This window comes from Pelophylax lessonae (assembly GCF_965119305.1).
Source record: "Pelophylax lessonae genome assembly, chromosome: 6".
NCBI lineage: Eukaryota > Metazoa > Chordata > Amphibia > Anura > Ranidae > Pelophylax > Pelophylax lessonae.
Genome location: NC_138773.1, coordinates 42,565,155 through 42,592,920, shown reverse-complemented (window position 1 = coordinate 42,592,920; position 27,766 = coordinate 42,565,155). Strand labels below are relative to the sequence as shown.

At 48.0% G+C, this 27,766-nt stretch overlaps 1 protein-coding gene across 2 annotated transcripts; it reads left to right on the top strand.

Moving 5' to 3' along the window:
- On the top strand, positions 1–27,532 carry HMOX2 (heme oxygenase 2). 2 transcript variants are annotated; one of them, XM_082262074.1, is made up of 6 exons: positions 1–139; positions 5,192–5,305; positions 12,529–12,646; positions 21,328–21,819; positions 25,211–25,331; positions 26,885–27,532. In XM_082262074.1, exons 2-6 carry the CDS (start codon positions 5,214–5,216, stop codon positions 27,010–27,012), a joined length of 951 nt encoding a protein of 316 aa, XP_082118200.1. In that variant the 5' UTR covers positions 1–139; positions 5,192–5,213; the 3' UTR covers positions 27,013–27,532. The 2 variants fall into 2 exon arrangements, with proteins under 2 accessions (XP_082118200.1, XP_082118201.1); XM_082262075.1 differs by lacking the exon at positions 1–139 and adding an exon at positions 4,888–4,925.
- The last annotated feature ends 234 nt before the right edge of the window (positions 27,533–27,766 follow it).

Below are 27,766 nucleotides of genomic sequence, written 5' to 3'. Positions count from 1 at the left end.
TGGCCCCGCCTCCTCGCGGCTGCCTGTTGCCATGGGAGCGGGTGTTTCCGGTGTGCGGCCTGTTCCTGCGTCACCCGGGAGTTGTGTCCGAGCTGAGAAGAGCGGGGAGAAGGCGGAGAACGGACACTGAGGGTATTCGGTGAGGAGAGAGCCCTGTAGCTTTGTCATTGTATGTATGGGGGAGGAGGACTACAAATACCAGCATCATTTCATAGCAGAAGAAGTACAACACCAAGCGTGCCCCAGGACCACAACTCCCAGCATGCTCAGGGAGCACAACTTACAGCATGCTAAGGGGAGGCCACAACACTCACCATACCTGGGGGTGGGCACAATCTCCAGCATGCCAGGGGGGGCACAACTCCCAGCGTACCCTGGGGGGGTGCAACTCTGTGTGCCCTGGGGGGGGGGGGGCGCAAGTCCCAGCGTACCCTAGGGGGGGGCGCAAGTCCCAGCGTGCCCTGGGGGGGGGGCGCAAGTCCCAGCGTGCCCTGGGGGGGGGGCGCAAGTCCCAGCGTGCCCTGGGGGGTGGGCGCAAGTCCCAGCATGCCCTGGGGGGTGGGCGCAAGTCCCAGCGTGTCCTGGGGGGGTTCAACTCTCAGCATGCCCTGTTGGGGGCTCAACTCTCAGCGTGCCCTGGGGGGGGGGGGCTCAACTCCCAGCGTGCCCTGGGGGGGGGGGCTCAACTCCCAGCGTGCCCTGGGGGGGGGGGCTCAACTCCCAGCGTGCCCTGGGGGGGGGGCTCAACTCCCAGCGTGCCCTGGGGGGGGGGGGCTCAACTCCCAGCGTGCCCTGGGGGGGGGGGGCTCAACTCCCAGCGTGCCCTGGGGGGGGGGGCTCAACTCCCAGCGTGCCCTGGGGGGGGGGGGCTCAACTCCCAGCGTGCCCTGGGGGGGGGGCTCAACTCCCAGCGTGCCCTGGGGGGGGCTCAACTCCCAGCGTGCCCTGGGGGATGGAGGCGCAAGTCCCAGCGTGCCCTGGGGGATGGAGGCGCAAGTCCCAGCGTGCCCTGGGGGATGGAGGCTCAAGTCCCAGCGTGCCCTGGGGGATGGAGGCGCAAGTCCCAGCGTGCCCTGGGGGATGGAGGCGCAAGTCCCAGCGTGCCCTGGGGGATGGAGGCGCAAGTCCCAGCGTGCCCTGGGGGGGGGGGGGGCTCAACTCCCAGCGTGCCCTGGGGGGGGGGGGGGGGCTCAACTCCCAGCGTGCCCTGGGGGGGGGGGGGCTCAACTCCCAGCGTGCCCTGGGGGGGGGGCTCAACTCCCAGCGTGCCCTGGGGGGGGGGGCTCAACTCCCAGCGTGCCCTGGGGGATGGAGGCGCAAGTCCCAGCGTGCCCTGGGGGGGGGGGCTCAACTCCCAGCGTGCCCTGGGGGGGGGGGCTCAACTCCCAGCGTGCCCTGGGGGGGGGGCTCAACTCCCAGCGTGCCCTGGGGGGGGGGGGCTCAACTCCCAGCGTGCCCTGGGGGGGGGGGCTCAACTCCCAGCGTGCCCTGGGGGGGGGGGCTCAACTCCCAGCGTGCCCTGGGGGGGGGGCTCAACTCCCAGCGTGCCCTGGGGGGGGGGGGCTCAACTCCCAGCGTGCCCTGGGGGGGGGGGGCTCAACTCCCAGCGTGCCCTGGGGGGGGGGGCGCAACTCCCAGCGTGCCCTGGGGGGGGGCTCAAGTCCCAGCGTGCCCTGGGGGATGGAGGCGCAAGTCCCAGCGTGCCCTGGGGGATGGAGGCGCAAGTCCCAGCGTGCCCTGGGGGATGGAGGCGCAAGTCCCAGCGTGCCCTGGGGGATGGAGGCGCAAGTCCCAGCGTGCCCTGGGGGATGGAGGCGCAAGTCCCAGCGTGCCCTGGGGGATGGAGGCGCAAGTCCCAGCGTGCCCTGGGGGATGGAGGCGCAAGTCCCAGCGTGCCCTGGGGGATGGAGGCGCAAGTCCCAGCGTGCCCTGGGGGATGGAGGCGCAAGTCCCAGCGTGCCCTGGGGGGGGGGGGGGGGGGGCTCAACTCCCAGCGTGCCCTGGGGGGGGGGGGGGCTCAACTCCCAGCGTGCCCTGGGGGGGGGGGGGCTCAACTCCCAGCGTGCCCTGGGGGGGGGGGGGGCTCAACTCCCAGCGTGCCCTGGGGGGGGGGGGCTCAACTCCCAGCGTGCCCTGGGGGGGGGGGGCTCAACTCCCAGCGTGCCCTGGGGGGGGGGGGCTCAACTCCCAGCGTGCCCTGGGGGGGGGGGGCTCAACTCCCAGCGTGCCCTGGGGGGGGGGGCTCAACTCCCAGCGTGCCCTGGGGGGGGGGGGGCTCAACTCCCAGCGTGCCCTGGGGGGGGGGGGGGCTCAACTCCCAGCGTGCCCTGGGGGGGGGGGGCTCAACTCCCAGCGTGCCCTGGGGGGGGGGGGGCTCAACTCCCAGCGTGCCCTGGGGGGGGCGCAAGTCCCAGCGTGCCCTGGGGGATGGAGGCGCAAGTCCCAGCGTGCCCTCGGGGGGGGGGGCGCAACTCCCAGCGTGCCCTGGGGACGACGACCATTTTATTTGACTGTTCTTCATATGCTAAAATAATGTTTTAGCCGACGTCCATAGCACCGGCCTTTCTCCTATTTTGTATGGATTACATGGAGGTTTACAGAGACCTCACAGGCCGGCTGCTGTGTTTGAGGCTCACCAAGCATTGCATAGGAGGTAGTAGCTGGGATGCAAGGTTAGTGTTAGATCGGGGATGTCTGTAGATGCAGGGATTTTCATGTTAGGGTGGACTTACACTTTAAAGCAGGGGGTGAGGAGGTGATGCAACACCTCCTGTAGAGTAATTCCTCCCACTGACACCACCGATGGTGCACTACTCCTCCCACTGACACCACCGATGGTGCACTACTCCTCCCACTGACACCACCGATGGTGCACTACTCCTCCCACTGACACCACCGATGGTGCACTACTCCTCCCACTGACACCACCGATGGTGCACTACTCCTCCCACTGACACCACCGATGGTGCACTACTCCTCCCACTGACACCACCGATGGTGCACTACTCCTCCCACTGACACCACCGATGGTGCACTATTCCTCCCACTGACACCACCGATGGTGCACTATTCCTCCCACTGACACCACCGATGGTGCACTATTCCTCCCACTGACACCACCGATGGTGCACTATTCCTCCCACTGACACCACCGATGGTGCACTATTCCTCCCACTGACACCACCGATGGTGCACTATTCCTCCCACTGACACCACCGATGGTTCACTACTCCTCCCACTGACACCACCGATGGTTCACTACTCCTCCCACTGACACCATTATTTCTCTCCATAAGACCAAAGATGGGGCATTGTTTACTCCCAACTGGCTACACTCCTGCCCCCTCTAAAGTCTGAAGGACAGTAAATTGGCCCTTGGTTTACAAAGTTTAAAGAACCCTGATCTAGGCTGATCGGATACCTTTGATCGGGACACGTCGGACCCCTTTTGTTCGGGGTACATAGGGTCTCTGCACATAGGATCTCTTTGATCCTGGCACGTAGGGTCTCTGCACATAGGATCTCTTTGATCCCGGCACGTAGGGTCTCTGCACATAGGATCTCTTTGATCCCGGCACGTAGGGTCTCTGCACATAGGATCTCTTTGATCCCGGCACGTAAGGTCTCTGCACATAGGATCTCTTTGATCCCGGCACGTAGGGTCTCTGCACATAGGATCTCTTTGATCCCGGCACGTAGGGTCTCTGTACATAGGATCTCTTTGATCCCGGCACGTAGGGTCTCTGCACATAGGATCTCTTTGATCCCGGCACGTAGGGTCTCTGTACATAGGATCTCTTTGATCCCGGCACGTAGGGTCTCTGCACATAGGATCTCTTTGATCCCGGCACGTAAGGTCTCTGCACATAGGATCTCTTTGATCCCAGCACGTAGGGTCTCTGCACATAGGATCTCTTTGATCCCGGCACGTAGGGTCTCTGTACATAGGATCTCTTTGATCCCGGCACGTAGGGTCTCTGCACATAGGATCTCTTTGATCCCGGCACGTAGGGTCTCTGTACATAGGATCTCTTTGATCCCGGCACATAGGGTCTCTGCACATAGGATCTCTTTGATCCCGGCACGTAAGGTCTCTGCACATAGGATCTCTTTGATCCCGGCACGTAAGGTCTCTGCACATAGGATCTCTTTGATCCCGGCACGTAGGGTCTCTGCACATAGGATCTCTTTGATCCCGGCACGTAGGGTCTCTGCACATAGGATCTCTTTGATCCCGGCACGTAGGGTCTCTGCACATAGGATCTCTTTGATCCCGGCACGTAGGGTCTCTGTACATAGGATCTCTTTGATCCCGGCACATAGGGTCTCTGCACATAGGATCTCTTTGATCCCGGCACGTAAGGTCTCTGCACATAGGATCTCTTTGATCCCGGCACGTAGGGTCTCTGCACATAGGATCTCTTTGATCCCGGCACGTAGGGTCTCTGTACATAGGATCTCTTTGATCCCGGCACATAGGGTCTTTGCACATAGGATCTCTTTGATCCCGGCACATAGGGTCTTTGCACATAGGATCTCTTTGATCCCGGCACATAGGGTCTTTGCACATAGGATCTCTTTGATCCCGGCACGTAGGGTCTCTGCACATAGGATCTCTTTGATCCCGGCACGTAGGGCCTTTGATCTGGGCTCATAGGACAGGTTGACTTTTCACTTAGTATAATTAGCTTAGTCACTATTTTCCTGGTTCAGACAAAGCAGAGGAACAATCCCCGTGGTGACATTAGCTGAGGACGGCCTGTCACTGCCGGGCTGGGTAATCAGTAGGTGCGTTCAGCTGTTGATCACCTGCTTCCCTGTTTACGTGACAAAACCCGAGAGGCATCCAGAATGGGTGGCAGTAGGTGAAAGGGAAAGAGCCGGATAGCGCGGAGTATCCAGTGTACAGTCACACCGCAGTGCCGGTCAGAGGATAGAGTTTGGCTTTGTCATTCTGTAGGGGAAGTGAGGACAAAGGATTAGGTGGTGGGGGGTGATCAGCAGCCGGGTGGAAGGGGCAGAAGAATGCTAGGTCTTCTCTTAATTGGTACCAGGAGGCCCTATTGGATTATGTTACTCCTGTGTTGTTTTGTTGCTCGCTTGTCCCAGTGACTGCAGCAGAAGTCTCTTCCTTTGTTTCCTTTGTCTGCTATCTAACGCTGGCTTGACCTCATTCTGTTATTTCATACAGAACGGACTGTAGATTGAGGGCCATGGCTACAGACAAGCTGGATGGAGAGCAGCAAGAAGAGAACAGTCTCTATGGAGCGGCTACAGGAGAAGAGGAAGAGGAGCAAAGTCTGAGGTGAGAAGCTGCATCCCATCACTGTTCTTTGTATACTTGTGTCTGGATTGTTACCTGTGTCAGCACATCATAGTTTACCGAGTACCTACATGCATGCATACATACATACATACATACATAAATACATACATACATACATTCATAGGGTGCACAAGTTGTACTTGATTCACAGAGTGTGGCGGTGATGTAGAGCTCCCCCACAATGTGTGTGTGACCCAGACATAGACTAACTACTATGGGGGGGGTAACTTGTTACATCCAGCTCTGCATAGTAACCAATCAGCTTCTATCTTCAGTTTGTTCAATTACAATTGTGCTAAACTGTTAGCATTTTAGTTTTTACTTTTGTTAGTTCCAACACATCAAGCACAACAAAATAAACATATCGAAACTATTTGCTGAAATTCTTCCCCCAGCATTTGCAGTTAACAACTTTCAATCCTGCAGGCTCCTGCAATCTCAGTGCAGCTTCCCTGAGCTTCCTTTCATCACACAAAAGGATAAATTGTGGACAGTGCAGTCCCCAGCCAGGCTGTTAGCTTGGAGAAGGGAGGATGTGCAGGGCAGTGCCTTATCAGTGCCATCTTAAGAGCATTATAGGCCCCGGCAATGCAGTGCACTGGGGCCCCTCCTACACAATCACCTATGAGAATAAATATCTGCTGTACCAATAAATATCGATAAGGCAATATGGCGATATTTATTGGTACAGCAGCGCCAGGCTAATGACAGCTTCCAAGTTCGGTGGCTGGGTCTGGTGAACACAGATGGGAGTCAGACTCGACTGTCCTGTGTGTGCCTGTTCCAGTGTAGGCTGACAGCCATCCCTGCAGTTGTGTGCTCCCCCTCCAAAGCCCAAGTGGCCTGACAGCAGCACAGGACCAACAGGTGATTGCCAACTGCTAAGTTCAGCGGCGAATGCACATCAGAATAGGGACTAATGCTTGGCTGTGGCTGGGCAGGTAGGGCCCCCGGGCAACTGCCCAGCATGCCCATTCGGTAAGATGGCCCTGCTTGTCATCCTAGGCTACAGGGCTGTGTGTTTCTAATAATACAGACAGTGTAGAGAGACACACCTGTAGTCCTTGCATGCAAGGGTGGTTCTGTAGGATGCTGCAAGAAAGGAGACAAAATGAAACAAGAAACCTGGGTCAGCGGTCACAGCCTCAGCTTCAACTGAAAACATAGGCAGGGATTAAAAGATAAAGAAGCTGCATGCTCAGTAAGTGATTAGATCAGCTGTTGAGAGTGCTTCAAAACTGTGGATTTAATATCACTTTAAGCTTTAAAAATTAAACATAGAAGCTGATTGGTTGCCATGCACCGCTGCTCCAGATTCTGGTTGCTCCTATTCATTACAGTGCTATTCTTCTGTGATCCTGGTCCCCACAGCAAGCAGCTTGCTATGGGGGCACCCAAGCCGTCCGAGTCACAGCTCCCTGTGTCCATTCAGACACTGAGTCCCTACCCACTCCCGCTCTCTCCTGATTGGCTAGCTGGTTTTGTTTGCCGCTGCTGTGTCTCAGCCAATCAGGAGGGAGAATCTCAGACGGCTGAAACACTCGTGGACATCGTTCGACAGAGAGGGACCTAGTGTTAGGGGGGCCGAGGGGGGCTGCTGCACACAGAAGGTTTTTTTTTTTTTTTTTTATCTTAATGCATTAAGATAAAAAACCTTCTGATTTTACAACTCCTTTAAACCATTAGGCCCTTTTCACACATACGGTCCGTTTGTCCGTTTTTCATCCATCCGTTGACGGATGAAAAACGGACATCAATGCATCTCTATGTAAAAACGGATAATCCTCCGTTTTTCATCCGCTTCCGTCAATGTCCGTTTTTTTGGAATGGATGAATGCCCTATTTTTCATCCGTCAAAAAAACGGATCGGATGAAAAACGGATGTAAACGGACAAACGGTCAGTTTTTCATCTGTTTTTTCATTGGTAGTGGATGTAAAAAAACAGATAAAAAACAGATGAAAAACTGATACATTTTGACGTGACTGAACTGAACTGTTCAGTCACTATGTGTGAAAGGGGCCTTAAGATTTATAGAGTGTAATGGGAAATAGAAAACAGGTCTACATCCACTTAGAACAGAAGATACAAGTAATCCATTCTAGATTTCTTGTAACACGTATATTACGTAGGTGATAAAAGAAGGCCCACCCTCTTGTAGAAATTTCTAGAGTTTCAGAATAATGAAAACTCCTGGTAATAAACCACTTAATGCGGAGTTCCACCCAAAAGTGGAACTTCCGCTTTAGGGAGTCCTGACCCCCCGACATGCCACATTTGGCATGTCATTTTTTTGGGGGGGGGAGCGGGTACCTAGTTTTGACAGGTACCCGCTCCCACTTCTGCTCGGAGCGCCGCGGCGCCCTGAGCGGAAGTTCTCCTCTCCCCCTCCCTCCCTGCAATCTTCTGGGACACGTCAGAGGTCCCAGAAGATTGCCGGCCAATCACGGCGCGAAGCGCGACTCGCGCATGCGCAGTGAGTACCCGGCTGTGAAGCCGCAAACTGTAACAGCTGGGTGCCCACAGCAGTGATGCCGAGGGAGAGGATCGAGGCTTCCGGCGGCCGCATCGCTGGACCGTTGGACAGGTGAGTAAATGGCTGGAACTCCGCTTTAAGTGTCCGCCCTATATCAGTTTTTCTGCTACGGGCGGCAGCTGTGTGTCAGATCACGTGTGTTTGTGTGTATATAAATATATATGTGATTCTGCACTTCGGGTAGGGACGCACATGTCATTATACACAGCGGGTGCAGGGTACTTGATGTCTGCCAGCACCCGCCGTTTATCAGGCAGAGGGACAGGTAACCCTTTATTCGCTCTTGATGTTAACCCCTTCCCAGCCAGTGTCATTAGTACAGTGACAGTGCATATTTTTAGCACTGGTGTAAAATAGGGGTGCGCTGATATAAATGATAGCTGCAACCTGAACTGTGCCTTAGTGAAAATTATGTATAAAATAGGTGCGCTAACAATGAATGAGTGAATGAATATATCAACACAGTGATAAATAACAATCTTAAATATGGTGATATTCCAAGTGAGTAAATGAAATAAATCAAATGTCCAAAAGAAATCAAAAGTGACAAGTGATGAAACGTTGTGATCCTTGACTTATTAAATATAATAACTCATATGGTGATGTGAATTCAAAAGTCCACAAAAACTCTTCACCAAAATGTTGAAAAGGTAAAGTAAGTTGCCAGTGCTCTGTGATTGAAGATCCCGCCACCACCACACTATCCTCCTTACCAGATGAATAAATTAGGAAGGCAGAGAAAACTCTGATGATAGTGTTGGGGAGAAGAAAGTAATCAAATAATCCACCCTGTGATATGGTGCAGGATTAGCCTCTTACCAAATGGCAGATGGAATCAGCACAGAGAATATGGAGCAGACAATGCCTCTTCACTGTATCTGTAACTGGCAGCTGTGTTTCACTTTCACTAAGGATCCGTCCTCCTATTAGCTCTCCAAGATGAGCATTATGGTGATAGAAAATAAACGGACCATAGTGTAATATCCCCGAGGTAAATTTATTCAAAATAAAGTGTAACACTTACATTAGGGATGGAAACATTTGCGGCAGTACAGAAACGATACACCTGACTCGGCTGCAGACCGAGCGGTGTTGGACGTTCGTGGCGGCGCGACACGCCTCCTCTCTAAAGAGGCGCCGCCACGAACGTCCAACACCGCTCGGTCTGCAGCCGAGTCAGGTGTATCGTTTCTGTACTGCCGCAAATGTTTCCATCCCTAATGTAAGTGTTACACTTTATTTTGAATAAATTTACCTCGGGGATATTACACTATGGTCCGTTTATTTTCTATCACCATAATGCTCATCTTGGAGAGCTAATAGGAGGACGGATCCTTAGTGAAAGTGAAACACAGCTGCCAGTTACAGATACAGTGAAGAGGCATTGTCTGCTCCATATTCTCTGTGCTGATTCCATCTGCCATTTGGTAAGAGGCTAATCCTGCACCATATCACAGGGTGGATTATTTGATTACTTTCTTCTCCCCAACACTATCATCAGAGTTTTCTCTGCCTTCCTAATTTATTCATCTGGTAAGGAGGATAGTGTGGTGGTGGCGGGATCTTCAATCACAGAGCACTGGCAACTTACTTTACCTTTTCAACATTTTGGTGAAGAGTTTTTGTGGACTTTTGAATTCACATCACCATATGAGTTATTATATTTAATAAGTCAAGGATCACAACGTTTCATCACTTGTCACTTTTGATTTCTTTTGGACATTTGATTTATTTCATTTACTCACTTGGAATATCACCATATTTAAGATTGTTATTTATCACTGTGTTGATATATTCATTCACTCATTCATTGTTAGCGCACCTATTTTATACATATTTTTAGCACTGATCACTGTATTCGTATCGTTGGTCCCCAAAAAGTATCAGTGTCAGAATGTCCACTGCAATATCGCAGTCCCATGAAAAGTCGCTGGTTGCCGCCATTATTAGCAAAATAAATAAACAAAAATATCCCATAGTTTGCGGACGCTATAACTTTTGCGCAAACCAATCAATATACGCTTATTGGGATTTCGTTTACCAAAAACATGTAGCAGAATACATATTGGCCTAAATTTATGAAGAAATTACGGTATATTTTTTTTTATTTTTTATATATGTTTATAGCAGAAAGTAAAAAATATATATATTTTATTTTTTTTTTTCACAATTGTCGGTCTTTTTTTGTTTATAGCACAAACAATAAAACAGCAGATCTGATCAAATGCCACCAAAAGAGTGGGGGGAAAAAAGGACATAAATTTTATTTGTGTACAGTGCTGCACAACTGCGCTGTTATCAAAGTAATGCAGTGCTGTATCTCAAAAAATGGCCTGGTCCTGAAGAGGGATAAATCTTCCGGGGGGTCAAGTGGTTAATAAAGAGTATCAAAAAAGGAACTTGCCCCAAAAAGGGGAACACATAATGCATTACAAGGAGCTTGTACAAAAATACACCTGCCATTTAACCTCGTGCTGCCTATGTAACACATGTGCAGCTGCAAAGAGGGTGGGCACTAACACCCACATGCCCAACATATGCGTCCACGGGTGACCCAGGTTTCTGTGCTGAGAGCGTGCACACTGCACTCTCCCAGTACAGTGACTGAGCTGTCATAGAGGGCTCCCGGTCTCTAGAAATGAACAAGAGCTGGCAGGACCGGCTCCTGATCATGTGACCACTGTGACAGCCAATCAGTGGTCCTGTGATTGGGTAGGGGCTGAGTCGTAAAATACCAAAACATTTTTAGATATACACATGGAAGTTTTCAGTGTACTGTTTGTTTGTTTTTTTTGGGTTTTTTTTTATTATTATTATTTAGAAATTCCTTTTATTACATTTTGTAGAAGCAAACCAAAAGAAACACATAAAACAATAAGGTGACAGCCCAACAGTAGGCCTCACACTAGGAACATAAAAGGCCTCAGCACTAGGCCCTCCGTATAACTCCAAAGCTGAAACCTGAGCATAGTAAGAAGTTCCACTATACACATATATATATATATATATATATTGAATGTAAGTCCTTGCATAATGACAAATATTGGCTCCACATACCTATTACCAATCATGTGTCATCAAATGCATCAACAGATCCAGATAAACCGTGGGCATGGGCCTACAATTCCCCCCCCCCCCCCATGGAAGATCAAAGCTTAATCTCCCCATCTCTAGTCCTGGCTTCATACATGATAAATATTATATACCATGAGCATCATAATACCATAGCGCAGTCGGACACCTTGGATGCATTATTTATTCATCCACCCCTCACTTTTTTGGAACTTATTAGGGATTCCCTTACTAGCATATGTGGCTTTATATAGGGGGAGGGCTTTGTTAATGAGTGCCTTCCATGCCGGAACAGCCGGGGGGGGGGGGGGGGGGCAGACTTTTTTTCCAGGAAAGCACTATTAACTTTCTAACATAATAAAATAATAAAGTCAAAAAAGTACATATCCCTTTCTTAGGGGCTAGGGCATCATACTGTTTTTGTTTTAAAGACTTTTTATTTATATATATATATATATATATATATATATATATATATATATATATATATATATATATATAATATGAACATTTTCAACAGAAATGTAAAACCTATCAAAAAATAAATTTCAGCACCCAAAGACTAAGAGCCCCCCTCCCAATGCTTTATATACTTCTGGGCTAGGAACCACAATCTATATTAGTAGATCTTAAAGGCCACAGGTATGTATATAGACTACATTCGTCCTGCCTTTACTGGCCCTGCATGCTCAGATTAGGCTGAGGCTGCTGATCAAGGTCACTGGCTAATCTGAGGTATGTAAAAAGCATGGGAAAGGCTTGTTAAGCTTATGCTCTTTAGTTTTATTGTCCTTTTAAAAGGTTTTATAGATCGTATAGTTTGTACATATAGACGTTTTCATCTTCTGGCAGTGGGCAGACCATGAAAACCCTATTTTCCATCTGTCCAGCAGGTTTCGGGTCAGATGGGATCGGATGAGAATGGACAGGCGGTCCGTTCCCATCCTATTCCCCCATAGAGAACAGTGGGGACCTGACGTCTCTGTCTCCGCACACAGCGCGGAGACAGAGCTGCCATCCACCTGCTCAGTGGGGGATCATCGGATCGATCCCCCGCTGAGAAAAACAGAGTCCGCCGACGGACTCCCTGTGTGAAAGGGGCCTTAGGCTTGCAGAAAGTTGATTCAATGAGGCTGGGCGTAATTCAGTCCAAACTAAGGAATGGCATTCTATCACAGAATGGTGAGTCTGGGGGACAGAACCACCGGGGAAGTGCATTTTGCAGCTAGCGCTCCATTGTTTGGGAATGGAAACTGAAACCCATTCAGTCTGTTTGTTTTATAATCTATAGAGTTGGTCAGAACTAGCTCCGGGGAAAGTCTATTCTGCATTTTCACAGCTCTTACTGTAAAGAAGCCTTTCCATATGCAGAAGATTAAACCTATGCTCCAGGCATACTCATTGTCATTTTAAATTACCTGTTAAAGTGGACAACCTTAAGTTTAATATGTTGACAATTTATCCATGGTGATCATGTGTCCCCTTATTCGCTCCTTCTTCAGGGATCCGTATACAGTGAGGAAAGTATATAGCAATACAATATCTAGTACATCAGTGTAGTGTGCTTGACTCTGAACATTGTTCTTCCCACCCAGACCCACAGATCTATCAGAGCTCCTGAAAGAAGGCACGAAGGAATCTCATGACAAGGCTGAAAATACCAAGTTTGTGAAGGACTTTCTGAAGGGGCGGATCAAGAGGGAACTGTTTAAGGTTGGTGCTTGCTGCGTGACCGTCCTAAAATGTTCTGTTACTTTTTTACACAATACTTCCTTTCCTATAGGCCATATTTTCAGGTCTACTTTCATTGTGAAGACCACAGTCTACTTTACGTCAGTTACATACAATGAAAGGATTGACTTTTTAGCACACTGTTGCCCATTCCTGGCACATACATTCCAGTCCCTTGCTCCATCCAGAGCGCTGCGTGGTACAGCCTGTCTGCTATAATCACATGATCAGTGCCAATGTTGTAAAAAGACTGAAACTGCCAGGTAACGGAGGCAGCCAATCACATGAGCAGGAAGTTATATTTCTGGAGTGTTTTGTAGACAAGAGGTATGCGGAGCCCTCATTGTTGCCTTGGTTACAGGGAAGCAAAATGCAAATGTTTTGAGCATCAGTTTAGCTCTCATGCCTGTACACAACTTTTGGACCAGAGTCATTTTATATTGCTGCTATAGGCCTGTTTATTTGACTATAACTTTGCCATTGCTTAAAGGAGAAATGCAGCCAAAGCTTGTTTGGCTGTACTCCTGTGGATTACAGGAGTGTGAATCGTTCTGCACTCCTGTGACCCCTTTTCAGCAGATGGAGGCCTGAAGTCCGCTGTCTGCTGACGTCACAGAGCCAGGCCAGGCTCGGGCAATATTGTGACGGTGGATCCACCCGCATGCCTGGACCGGCAGCCAGGTCAGCCTCTCAGCGAGACGCTGAGAGGCCTTCCTGGCTACTCTCACCCCTTCCACAGCCCAGTGCTCCAGTGATCTCGGGGGGGGCAGAGCAGAGAGCGGTGACTGACAGTCAGCAGCTCTCTGCTCACGGAGCTGTGAGAACTGAGTGATCAGCGGTGTTGAATCCCTCAGGTCTCAGTGTTAGAGACGCCGGGGGACAGATGCAGCTTCGGAGCGATACTGCATTCACCTAGGTAAGTATGATTATAAAATGAAAAACATCCCCATACTTCTCTTTTAGAGATGAATTAAAAAGGGTTCCTAAATCAGCTAAAAATAACATACTCTACTACACTTATTTTATTTCTTTCCTCCTCGACGCTTCCTTTTTCAATTGTGTCCTGGCTGTGCTGCTAAATTTCTGTTCTCTCTGTGCTGTCGGGACCTATGGAGTCTTGTGTGAATCTCTGCAATGAGCATACATTCGTTTGTACTACGACTTCATGTGCAGCCATTCACAGCACTGCACACACAACTAGAGCCACTGAGGAACACACAACTGCTGTCCATCATTGCTGCGGAGAAGAAGGAGAAGTAACTGTGTGTGGCGCTCTGAACAGCTGTACTTAGAGTTGTAGTACAGAGCAGGAGTGTGCATGTTGTAGATCGTCTCTGACAACTCCACGGGTCCAGGTGGCACAAAGAGAACAGGAATATAGTGGCTCACGCAGCCGGGGACAATTGAAAAAGGAAGCTCCAAGAAGAAAAAAAAAAAAAATTCAATACTTGTGAGTTATTTTAATTTTATCTTATTTAGGCCCTTTTCACTCTTCTGCTAATTATCCTGCAACTTGGGACTGCAAAGTCACATGACAAGTCGTACTCCATGATTTCCAATGAGTACCGTTCATATCTGTGTGACTTCAAGTTGCAACAACTTCAAAGTAGTTCCTGCACTACTTTGGCCTGACTTTGATGCGTTTTGAGGTCCAGAGACCTCAAGAATACACAGACATTGCTTCAAGTCCAGTAAAAATAGCGGCAAAATCGCACGACTTTTAGGTCACGCAAGTGTGAAAGAGGCCTTAGGAAAACATTTGACTTTAATACTAAAAAGGGAAGAAGGAGTTAAAGTGAAACTGTAGGCTAAGGCAAAAAAATGGGCAGACAGCCAGGATTTTTAATGCAGAAAAGACATGCTTTGTCTCTTCTGCATTAAAGCTTCTTACCTGCCTGTCCGCCCTTTTCGGCAATGCCGAATTTGATTGAACTCCCAGAAATGCGCGAGAGTGACGTCATCCCCTGCCCAGGCAGATGACATTGGCCGGGCGGGGAACCCAAGGACGGTGCATCGCTGGAGCTGAGGGGAGTATTGTTCTGCTTTAAATAGGACTTATCTAGGGTCAGTATTGCCAACCATCAGTAAATTCACAGACCATTTGTAAAAATCATCTGAGATTTATACTCCTCTCCATGAATGTCTGTTAGGGACATAAACTGTCAGTAAAAACACTGCTGCCAGGAGGGTCAAAAATTCCATCCATCTTACACAGCCTAGGCAATTTCCTTTTTTTTTTTTTTTCCTTTTTTATTTGTTATTGCCGCTGCCTGCCACTAAAGTTCCACCTCCCTCCCGCCACTGACCGTTTTAGTGGTTGGTTGCTAGGACCACCCAGCGTCCTTAGCAACCAACCACATATTTGCTCCTCCTCTGTAAGAGGAGGAAGACTGAACTTCCTCTTCCAGAGTCTGGACCTGTTGCCATTGCCCCCGCCTGCTATTCTCAGTGCTATACAGGATGTTCTGAAATCCTGGTAGTGGTTGTACCTGGAGATGAAGGGTTAAACACCTCTGCTCTCCAGAGAATGACATCACCCTCCAGGTGACACATGGCCCCGCCCACACCTGCACACAGAGCTGAAGAAGTGTGAAGCTGACTATGTCTAAACTTTGGATGGCAGATTTGGTAACTTTGCAGTGACCAGAGCTGATGGTGATTGGTGAGCCTGCCATGAGTAAGCTGTCTACGTTCCAAGCCTCCTGGTAGGGATGTGTTACGCTGGTCTGGCTGAAGGCTGGGACCAATAAAAGTCCGTGGTGTACGTGCCCCTGGGGTGGCAGCCCAGCCAGGGGTGCCATAATCCTCACCGGTGGGGGGGAGCTGACCTTGAGTTTTTGGCACCTTGGTCACTGCACCATACACACTTTTTTCGCACCTGCCTCTTGGGACGGGCCTTTTGGCCGGGACCAGAGGAATTTTTTATTCCTGGCCCAGGGGCCTGTCAAGGTCCTGCACCTTGACACAACCTGCACTTCTCCACTCCCCCCCCCCCCCCCCTCTTTTTTTTTTTTTTTTGTTGTGTGTTCACGTTTTTGTCTTTTTTTTTTTTTTTTTTTTTTTTTTTTTATGTGGTTGTATACTTTGTCACTGCATGACTAGTAGGGCGTAGGTTCTCGGGCCTGCCCTGAAAGTCTTGGAAGGGGGTGGATATGGCCTTCTGGCTTAGTTCGTCCTCTCATGGGGTCTCCCTTCGGGGGAGCCCCACCTAGTACTTGGGGTGGGCTATCTCTTCAGTCCTCCCAGAGAACGGGGTCTGCCTGGTTTCGGCCAGGTGGGACCAAGTGAGTACCTCAGTCCCTGTCAGGAGTCTTGCAACCCGGGGGATCAGGGTCAGGGCCTTTCCTTTTGGGAGGAGGGCCATGTGTACGCCCAGTGCACTTTTTGTGTGTCTCACGTTTGCGTGTGTGCACTTTTTTATGCACCGGGTGTTAGTTTGAGTGTGTTCACACACCACGGGCCAAAAAAAAATTAGTCTGCATTACAGCAGGTAATAGTGTGCTATACTGTATACATGTATATGGACTTTACTATGATTGTATTCACTTAGACATCTTGTGATTGGTTTACTGCAGTACAGTAGAATCTGGGCACAGTACAGGTTAGATGTCCCCTTTTCTATTCTTTGTAAATTAGAGGTCACAGCGGACAGTGTAGTTTTTGTAGATTCTGTTTTGGATAATACAAAGTCTATGTGATGGAATAATTGTAGCTGTGTTTTGGGATTGTATTTTTCAACCAGGTGTGAATATATTGAATCACCTTAAAACTGTCAAAGGGAGGGATGGGAAATCTCATTACAGCTGGAAGGGGAAGCCACAGATGGAGGCAGTAAGGAGTAGCAGCAGGTAGTGTGAGCCGTGCATACCGCAACTAGGCATAGATTTTGTTTAATGATCCTCCTTTAGTGTCGGTTCACACATATGCAAGGTCAGACATCACATGTGATTCGCAGCGCACTGCTCTGCAAATCGCATGATGTCTGTGCATTGCCAATTCAGCCATACAGATTGTATGGCTGTATTTGTATCGTATTCGGATCAAAGTCGCACAGGACCCTTTTTTTGGACCGCACCAGAATCGGATCGCATGGGTGCACACCTATGCGATCTGATTCATGTCCGAACTGACAGTTCGCACTGTGATATGCAAATTGCATATTGCAGTGTGAAATGCCTGTGAGTTGAGTGCGATGCGGGAACCTGCAGTGGATTCGCAGGGTTCCTGCATCGCATATGTGGGAACTGGCACTGAGGCCCCTTTACGGTTAGGCAAAAATCCAGCAAAGCATATTGTTCGCTGTGGTGTGACACGCACGCCGCATACCTTATTTTTCTGTTCCATCCCAGGGTGCCCCAGGCTTTTCATAATCTGTCATGCTCACATGACACTCTGTTTTTGAGTTTTTATTTTGTAAAGTCAGCGGATTACTTGCTGAGTATTGTTAGTGTTTACATATTCTTTATACCGTTTAAATATTGATTGTCTTAAGCTGGATACACACTATACAATTTTCTTTAGATTTTTTTCCTTTAGACTTCCCAAAACCATATAATATGAGGTCAGACCTAAACACTTTCAATTTGTATGCAATCAGGCGGGCCCTTGCACTACATAGTTGAAGGTAAATTTATAGGAAATCTACCAACAAAAGTTGTATAGTGTGTATCCAGCTTTAGTTTATAATTTCTGTCATATTTCAGGATGTCGGTATTGCGACGGACAGATCGGACCCTTGACTGACCTTTTTGACACTTTTGGGGGTACCAGTGACATTACTACAGTAATCAGTGCTATACATATGCACTGTTACTGTAAAAATGACACTGGGAGGGAAGGGGTTAACTTTATTGGAGAGGGAGGGGTTACGTGTGTCCCTAGGGGCGTGTTTCTAACGGTCATTGGATGTGGCTAGTGGTGTAATAGCACAGATCAACGGTCCTACATAGCAGGACCGAGTGATCTGTGTTTTTACACAGGGGAGAATGACAGGCGGCTTTGTTTACACTAGCCGCCTGCCTTTCTCCCTCTCTGCCCGATGATCGCGAGTGACCTGCAGACATCGGGTCCGCCGGTCACACGCGCCGGCTTCGTCGGGTACGAGCGGGGGCGGAAGCGCGCCTCCGGCGGCGCGTGCTCGCCCTCTATTCGATCCCAGGCTAGTGACGTACCGGTACGTCACTTTGCCTGGGAGGGGCTGACCGCCGCTGTATATAGTCGGGCGGCGGTCAGCAAGTGGTTAAACAGCAATGTTTGTAGGGAGTGTACCACACTAACAAGCAGCCAGTGCTCAGTGACTATACAACCCTTGTAATTGATATACTCTATCATTGTGCAGCACTACATCAAAATAGTACACTAATGCCTCGTTTCCACTGAGCGGAACGGCTCGGGTCGGTACAGTTTGGAAGGGTTAGAATGGTCTGGCCTGTTCAGGTGAGCGTTTCCACTGCAAGTCGGACCACCAGGGGCCATGCGTGTTTTATTTGCGCTTTCGTTTGACGTGAGCATTGACATTTTCCTGTCCGCCATTCAGTGGAATGTATCGTGTGACGCCAGTATCTCCGCCCTAACCGTACCATACCATTTCCTATGGCCCTACAGCTGAAGGAGGACCACGAATGGTGCGGTTTGGTAAGTTGTATGGGACACTTTCATAATGGAAACACTCAAAATAGCGTACTGTACTGAACCAATCCGCTCAGTGGAAACGAGGTAATCTATGACAAAGAAATCTATAAAGTACAACCCAATAATCTTAAAAGTGCAAAATATTTATAATTCAGAGCAAAAAAAGTCCATGTACAGAGAGGTGAAATCAAATATAATCAGTGCAAATATATCCTTAACTCAGTGCAACAAGTACCCTAAAGCCTCGTACACACGCAACGATTATCGGCCGACCGATCGTCCGACTTTTGAGTGGTGTTTTGTTGGTTGGAATGTGCCTAGACTGCACACGAATTTTCTCGGCCAACAAAAATCTACTTCAGAAATGATGTCATGTGATGGTTTACTTTCCGTGTGTTTTTTCTTCTCTGAGCATGCCCAGTCTTGCTCATCAGATTTTTGTCTGCCGAAATCTGTACTGACTGACGGAAAATCGGCTGTTGTGTTGACGGCCAACAAATTTTGTAGCATGCACACCAGATTTTTTTCGGCCGAAAAGTCAGAGTCGGTTGTCGGAAGCATCATACTAACAAGCCGAAAATCGGCCGATCGGACGTTGGCCGAAAATTCACGGCCAATTATCGACGCGTGTGTACAGGGCTTGAGATGACAACTAATGGCCTATATTGAAGGCCTGCTGTGATTGCTGCCAACACTAATTATAGCATGTTCACCAGTGACTCCATAATCCTAAAAGCTATATTATAAAAGTAAAGTGCAGGGCAACCATATGTGCAAATTCTAACCAGTACATAAATAATTTAAGTCCAGTGTGTATCAGTGACAGAAGAATAGTCCAAACTGTAGATATCAACTCCACATCTGTGTAAGATTCTACGTGACAGTTCAACCTAATAATCCAGTGTGTTCAGTGCCCACCACCTATAGACAGAATGCCTGCTCACCTCCCAGTAATGATCCCATGACAGAGTCCCAATCGTCTGGTATGATGCCTCAATAGGAAGATGTGGGAACACTCCTGTAGAGAACGCCTTTTGGATCTTGTTTTTCCACTTCTAAAAACTCGATCATTCATGTATGACCATAAAAACAAAATGGAAAACCATATTGCTCTCTGCTAAAATCATTTTATTAAAAACCACATACAAGGATTAAAAACACTAACCTATCACATGTGATTATCAAGCATGCCATCAGCTCACCATGCTGATACAAAATTGCACAACGTCCTGGAAAACGGCTCCTCCCACCTGTACGCGTTACATCCCCTCTCAGGCTTCTTCAGCAAGTGGGGAGAAATCATAAAAAAAAAAAAAAAGGGATGTAATAGAAATAAATTTTATTTAGAAGAAAAAAAAATAAATCTTTTGCTCATGTTTCTATAACTCCCATCGGATGCAAATTGAAGCTCATCCCTTTTGATCTGCAGATGCTTGGAATGGATGAAACACAAAAGTAACTGATACTTTCTATCTCCCTATCTCTGTCTCCTGTCTATGTGGGACAAAAGATCTGATTTTTGGAAGCGATTTACAGCTGCTGTATTTTCACTGCTTTCACTGGCAAGTCCGGGGGGGGGGGGGCAGAGGAACAGGGTGTAATACACAAGTCATGTACTTAGAGGAGCTCCACGCTCTTTCAGAATAACCATTTATGTCATCCGCTACAAATATTGTAGCTGCTGACTTTTAATTTAAGGACACTTACCTGTTTAGGGACCCTGCAATGTCCTCACCCAAACTGATTTTTCAATCGGCTTCGGGTGCAGGTGCCCGCATCTGTAGTAAGGGAAACGGGAAGTAAAGCCTTGCAGGTTCACAACCTGTTTCCTACTGTGCATGCGCGAGTCGAATGTCCCGTAGTCTTCTGGGACTTGTGATGTGTCCCAGAAGACTGCAGGGGAAAGGGGAGGGGGGGGGGGCAAACTTCCGCCTCAGTTCACTAAGGCAATCTGAACTGGAGGTGGGAGCAGGTACCTGTCAAAATCAGGTACCCCCCCCCCCACCCCAAGAAAATGTGCCAGTGGAAGGGGGGAGGGTGAAAACAGGCGGAGTTTCCCTTTTTGGGTGGAGCTCTGCTTCTAAGGTTGTTATTGATTTTATTTTTTTGAGGTGTGCAGGATGTCCAGTTTCCTTAGCTGGGTAAAGAACTTTTTGGGTGGAGTTGTCCTGAAAGTCTCCTACCCCACCAAGAGGCAGCCTCCTCCCCGGCTTTGGAGATCCCTACTGTGTTGCCTTGCCCAGTGCTGTACAGCCTTTGAATGTCCCGAACATGTCCCAGGCCTATTGCTGAAGTTTAACTCCTCTGAGAGGATGGGCCAGCCATAGGAATAATTGGGCTAAACCACACCATGTGCAGTAAAAAGTAAATGTGACTTGGACTTTTTTCTGTCTGCTGCAGGGGACAAACCTGATTTAAAACTATTAAAGTGATATTAAACCTTCACGCTTTTTTTTTTGTTTTGTACAGAGAAACCCAATCCCCCTCAACTCGGGTCTCCCGCTGGCACTCCTGGCCCCACCCCCCCTGCCGAGTACCCCACCCTAGCAAGCCACTTGCTAAGTGAGGTACGTAGCAGGCTCACTGCCGAGCCCTGCTGTCTGCTCCCTCATCATAGGATTTTGATTGACAGCCACTGGCTCCTGCTGCTGTCAATCTGCCCAGTGAGGAGGGAGAGAGCTGCTGCTCTCATGCACATCGCTGGATCAGGACCGGGCTCAGGTAAGTAAAAGGGAGGAGGGGGAAAATCCTCATTACAAAAGGTTTTTTACCATAATGCAGAGAATGACTGTCAGTCACCGCTGTCTGCTCCTAAAGGCAACAGTTAGGGTCCATGTTTTCAGAGATCTTGATTTAGAAACGAGCAACCAGAGGTAAATGTTAGCATTATCTGGGGGCTTTTACCATTTTGCTTTGTGGAGTTCCTTTTTAAATGTCTTGGGGTTTTTACTTTTAGTTGATATCACCTGTGTACTCTTCTGCTAAATAAATTTGGAAAACAAAGATCTAAAAGGTGTTTCTCTCTTACACAGCTGGCCACCACTGCGCTCTTCTATACATACACCGCTCTGGAGGAGGAACTAGACCAGAATAAAGAGCACCCAGCAATCACCCCGCTATATTTCCCACAGGAGCTTCACAGGGCTGAGGCTCTGAAGAAGGATCTTCTCTATTTTTATGGAGAAGACTGGGAGGAGGCCATCCAGTGCTCAGAGGCTACTAAAGAATATGTGGAGCGGATCCACCATCTGGGTCTTCACCAACCAGAGCTGCTAGTGGCTCATGCCTACACACGCTACATGGGGGACCTGTCAGGAGGCCAGATCCTGAAGAAGGTGGCTCAGAGAGCTCTGCATCTCCCTAGTGATGGGCAGGGTGTCCAGTTCTATATGTTTGATAATGTCACTAATGCCCAGCAGTTTAAGCAGCTGTATAGGGCCCGAATGAACACCCTGGACCTGGACACTGAGACCAAAGAGAGGATCGTAGAGGAGGCTAACCGTGCCTTCCGGTTCAATATGGAGGTGAGTGCTGTGCATTTTACTCTGCCATCTTTTAAGGTCTTGTACATACTTATCTAAACAAATAAACAGTGCTGCGCCAGAAAATAACCACAAAGAGTTAAAAAAATATATATATATATATATATGCGCTCCCAATATAAGCGCTCCCAGTGTCCAATCATAAAAATGTGATATATATTGCATGAGTGACTCGTGAGAACAAATCTTCACATATGTGATCACCACTGCATATCCGTGATGTGCTCCACTTCACTGCTACCCAGAAATCAAAGCCTCTCACCTTAAATACTGACCCAAGAATTAACCCGGACCAGAAGAAGCTTTACCCCACAAGGGTCAAAAGGTAGTGTAGAGGATCTTCACTAGGGCACCTACAAGTATTCCCAAGGCGGGTTCCACTCTCCCCAGAAGTAGATACCGGGCATAGAAAAGAAAGGCACAAAGAATCAAATCCTCTCCGTATGGATGAATCCACAAGGTATTTATTAGAAAATTGAATACTCACAAATGGTTACTACACCAGTGCATGTAAAACAGACAAGCTCCGCACAGCTGAGAGGATGTGACGTCTGGCAAAATAGGCTCCGCCCCATATACGCGTTACGTCGTCGTCGATTGGCTGTGACTTCAAGAATAGAAGTTGAAGCCACCGCCAATCGGCGACAAGTCACTCATGCCATATAGCAAATTTTTATGATTGGACACTGGGAGCACTTATATTTATTATATATTTTTTTTTAACTCTTTGTGGTTATTTTCTGGTGCAGCACTGTTTATTTGTTTAGATTCTGATTGTGGAGTGAATAACACTGTTTTGTGTTGGCAGCCGGATACTTCGGATTTATGCACTGTGAGCACGGTATTAAGACAACACGATTCATTATTGTTATATTTTTATTATCACTATTGCGCTGATAGTTTTTCACTTTTTGTATATACTTATGACCCAAGTTAAACATCCACACATTGGAGTTGAAGATTAATATAATGGTCTAAAAGAAAAAAAAAAAGTTGCTTTAAGTTATCTGAAAGCCTTGCAAATGCATTTTAAAGTTTGCTGTAGACACTGTTCTTACACAAACTAAAGTCCATGTATGCATGGTCAAAGGTAATGTCACTTTACCCATTTAGGGGGAGACTACAGTGGTAGGAAAAAAAAAAAAGTATGTGAACAGCTTGGAATTAGCTGGTTTTGAACAGTAGTTTGCCATAAAATGTGATCTGATCCTCATCGAAGTTACAACATTAGACATAGACAAAGCTCTTAAAGTGGTTCCAAAGCCTTTAAGGGTTATTCACCTTTTTAATGCATTCTTTCAATAAGGTGAAAAACCTTCTGTGCTGCAGCTCCCCCCCTCTTCCCCAAGCTAACTGCCCCCCCCCCCCCCCCCACTCCCTTTTTTCTTACTGAACCCATCCAATCCAGTGATGTGCACGAGCGCAGCGGCTCCCATCGCTGTCTCTCTCCTCATTGGACAAAATTATAGCAGCAGGAACCAATCAAATCCGGTGACGCAGGGAGGGGGTGGCTTTTCGTGGGGCCACTCAATGAAGAGGGGCCTGGAGTGCTGGCAGGGACCCCCGAAGAAGATGATCAGGCCTCCTCTGTGCAAAACCATTGCACATAAGTATAGGCATGTTATTTTCATTTAAAAAAAAAAAAAAAAATCTTTATAACCATTTTAAGCTGATAACACACAAACCATTCTAATTTCTCATGTCATTGAACAGACCCATTAAACATTCACAGTGCTAGAACAAAAAGTAAGTGAACCCTTGGTTTTAATATTTGGTCGAACCTCCTTTGGCAGCTATGACTTTAAACCGGCAGATTGTGGTTGATTACTAAATCTGGAGAGTACAAAATCTGGTGTGCATGGTAGCCAATCCCCTACTAATTTTAGCTTCTTTTATTACATTTTGACAAAAAAACAAAACCTGGAAGCTGATTGGTTTATATACAGAGCTGCACCAGATTTTCCGCACTTCAGTTTTAGTAAAACTGCAGCAACACTTTAAAGCTAACACCTAACACTATCCCCTCCCCAATATACCAATTATGGGGCACTATTCCTCCCCACTGATGCCAATGACGGGCACTATTCCTCCCACTGATGCCAATGACGGGCACTATTCCTCCCACTGATGCCAATGACGGGCACTATTCCTCCCACTGATACCAATGACGGGGCACTATTCCTCCCACTGATACCAATGACGGGGCACTATTCCTCCCACTGATACCAATGATGGGGCACTATTCCTCCCACTGATACCAATGACGGGGCACTATTCCTCCCACTGATGCCAATGATGGGGCACTATTCCTCCCACTGATACCAATGAAGGGGCACTATTCCTCCCACTGATACCATTGAGGGGGCACTATTCCTCCCACTGATGCCAATGACGGGGCACTATTCCTCCCACTGATGCCAATGACTGGGCACTATTCCTCCCCACTGATGCCAATGACGGGGCACTATTCCTCCCCACTGATGCCAATGATGAGGCACCATTCCTCCCACTAAAGCCAATCATGGGGCATTGTTTGCTCTCACTGATGTTGAGGCATTTGCCTGAAGAAGGGGCCCTGTGTGGCTCTGAAACGTTGCTACATATTTACTTTGTGACCACGGAATAAAGCTTTGGACACTTTCGAGGAATCCTTGGTGTGCTGATGACATTTCTTCACTTTGAGTATCCACGGTTTCAAACCTATGCTCATTACAGCCCCCAGCATTACTGAACTGCCGGTTATCTTAAATGTGTGTGGGGAATATTGCGTTTCAAAACCGCACCACAAACGCCTAACTATAATGTACTAACGCTCCGCAACTCCGCTGCAGATGGTTGCAGCGCGTTACCATAGACTCAAACCATTCAATGCCTTCCATTTAAAACGCCTCTTGACTCACCATGAGGCTTCAATTTTGAAGTAAAGCGACGCTAATGCTTCAGGTTTTGATAATGTGAACAGCACTGTGTGCTGTCCATTGTATTGTTTGTTATATTAAAAATACCCCTCAAGCGCCTACTTTCAATGCCAGTGTGAAAAAGCCTAATGCAGCCACCACATGTAATAAGTAAGATGCAATAGATAACATTTTGATTTTTGGGTTAAGATACACTTTAAGTTAGGAAATAGAATGCGGAGTACTAATTCTTGTGTGAACAAAAAAAGACTATTTTATAAAGGCCTGAGAAGGTTTGTCTTTTGAAAAAAGAGAATGAAAAGAAGTAGAAGACAAGGGTTCTTCTCTGACTGTATCTCTGGGCCCCGACCCCGGCTCTGTTTCTGTTCTGCTTTCCCCCCTTCTAAAGCTGAACGTTTGTGGATTTGAGTTTATTAACCTTTTACTCCTGTCTTTCCTGTTCTTGTATTCTGCAGGTGTTTGATGAGCTGGATAAAATAGGTGCTACAATTCCCGATGAGCCTCAGGGTGCTGGTCTCCCATTGCATGATGGGAAGGGAGATATTCGCAAGTGCCCCTATTATGCTGCTAAAGAAGGTGAGCTTTGTGAGCATATTCTATTAATATCCCTATAGAGAGCAATGCGCCACCTCTGCAGGGATGTCACCAGCACTTTGGTGCGCTTTTAAGTAGGACTTTATAGCCACGAAGTGATGCAATGTTCAAAGTTTTAGGCCTACATGTAAGAAAAAGTGTAGCTGCTGCCCTCGCTTCACTCCCTTTCCTCGCAACGGCATTAAAACTGTGGGCACCCAGCTGTGACAGCTTGCGATTCCACAACTGGGTGCGCACTGTGCATGTGCGAGTCTCGCTGCGCCTCCTGAATGGTCGGGCAATCTTCTGGGACCTGTGACGTGTCCCAGGAGACTGCAGGGGGAGAGGGTGGAGCAGAACTTCACCTAGGCGGTCCGAGCAGAAGTGGGAGCAAGTACACCTGTCAAAGCTAGATTTCCCCCCCCCCAAAAAAAATGACATGCCAAATGTGGCATAGGAAGGGGAGAGGGGTGCTTAAAGCAGATCGTCCTATTTTGGGTGGAGCTCCGCTTTAAGCTGGTTACACACTGATATAGTTTTTTTTTTTTTCATTCAACCCAGTAGGTTGAATGGAAAAAAGAAACTGACAGTTCACCGTACCAACACAAGCAATGTTGGCGTGGCATACTCCCCTGCTGTTCTTTATTATTCTGACAATGAGGAGGATATCCCGCTCAATCAGCGGATTTTCAGCCAGTGTGTACCCAGCTTTAACCACAGTGAGAAAAAGCAACTCTAAAACAATGACATTATTAAACAAGGACTAGATATGGTAAATGACTGGCATTCATAGCACACAGCATCATATACCTCAGGGGGCCTCAAGGTATCCTCAGCAGCCAAATATGTTCCAGAACCATGTAGACCAGGGATATGCAAACTGTGGCCCTCCAGCTGTTGCAAATCTACAAGTCCCCTCATGCCTCTGCCTCTGGGTCTCATGCTTGTGGCTGTCAGTCTTGCTATGCCTCATGTGACTTGTAGTTCTGCAACATCTGGCCACAGCTTGCATATCCCTGATGTAGACCATTATTCAAAAAATAGTGGAGAGTGAGAGGTTTGAACCGGTTCTCCTTCAATCACTAAAATCACATACAAGCTTTAACAAGTTGTTAATTTGTTGCAGTTTTTGTTAAAATAATATGCAATGATCCTGCCTGCTACAAGTCCTTGTTTAGGCACTTTCATAGGGTGACAACGCTTCCATTTGTGCTTTTGGTATTGTAACCTTGTTGCACACAACTCTGGTGGAGACTTGAGAGCATGCCAACAGACATGGTTTACTGTTGTCACCATCAGGAAGCCAGTTCAGAGCAGTGATGTGCAGCTGAGGCATGTAGGTAAGTGCATGTAGACAGAAAGTGACCGAAAGAGGCTGTAGGAGTTCAGCATCACTGAAATGGGGGAAGGTGTAAAAACAGGATTTAATGGGGGAAAGAAATGGCAGTTGTTTGATGCGCAGTACCTTTTGCTAACTACATAAAATGCAGTTCTATCTTAGATTTACTATATTTCTATTGCCTTGACACATACACTTCTTTCTCTCTCTTCTGCAGCAGCCTCCGGAGCTTCAGGTTGTCCATTTCATTCTGCGATGGCCCTCGTAAGTCGCCCTGAAGTAAAAGCCATTCTAGCTGCCTTCGCTGCCGCCATTGCTGCCACCATCGCTTGGTACTTGATGTGATGCCAGCTGGAGGACACATTATGGGCTTCTAACAAAACTGGGACTTTATGTCTGTTCAGCAACAGAGGTGGCTGGATGACACGGATGTGGTGTAGAGTATACTGTCCAGCCCTATGCCTAACATTCCCATAACCCCTTAGTTCCCCTAAGGAAAATACATCCAGCAGAGCTGGGTGCGACATTCTATCCAACCCGCTGCTTTACCAAGCACACACTGCTGTTACCAGGCCCTCATTCTGCCTATTTACTAGACTGCCATAGCAAAACCGCTACAGCCAAAGGGCTCTGAATATATAAAAGTACAAATCTCCCTTTCATGCCAGAAATGGGAGAGTATCTTTAGCAGTCGAGGGCCGTTATTTTAGTCTGGCTACAGAGCACACATGAGCTTTTTGTTAAGGACAAGTCGACCCCAAAATGATATTTCAAATATTGCTGGTGGCTTGAATCGCCCGTGGACCTCTAATATTCCTCTGCACTCTTGAAGAAAAGATCTCTAATGGAGTTCCCAACTCTACCCACTGCCCACAGCCTTCCTGACGCAAAATAAGGCTGAGCAGAGTGAGTACCCATAAAACTGGGTGCAGATGGAAACTCCGATACAGAGATCTCATCCTAGGTGATGTAAAATGCCAGCGAGCAAATCAACCCGGCAAAAACTGAAATATCAGCTGGAAGGGGAAGTCTAAAGAGCAATGATGTGCAGGTATTGACAGCAGCCAGTCAGATTTCAGCTCTGCAAATGTAAATGCAA

Coding starts and splice junctions, on each gene's coding strand:
- HMOX2 (XM_082262074.1), top strand. CDS start 5,214: ATGGCTACAGACAAGCTGGATGGAGAGCAGCAAGAAGAGAACAGTCTC. Junction 5,306..12,528: donor GAAGAGGAGCAAAGTCTGAG/GTGAGAAGCTGC, acceptor CTTCCCACCCAG/ACCCACAGATCTATCAGAGC. Junction 25,332..26,884: donor CTATTATGCTGCTAAAGAAG/GTGAGCTTTGTG, acceptor TCTCTTCTGCAG/CAGCCTCCGGAGCTTCAGGT.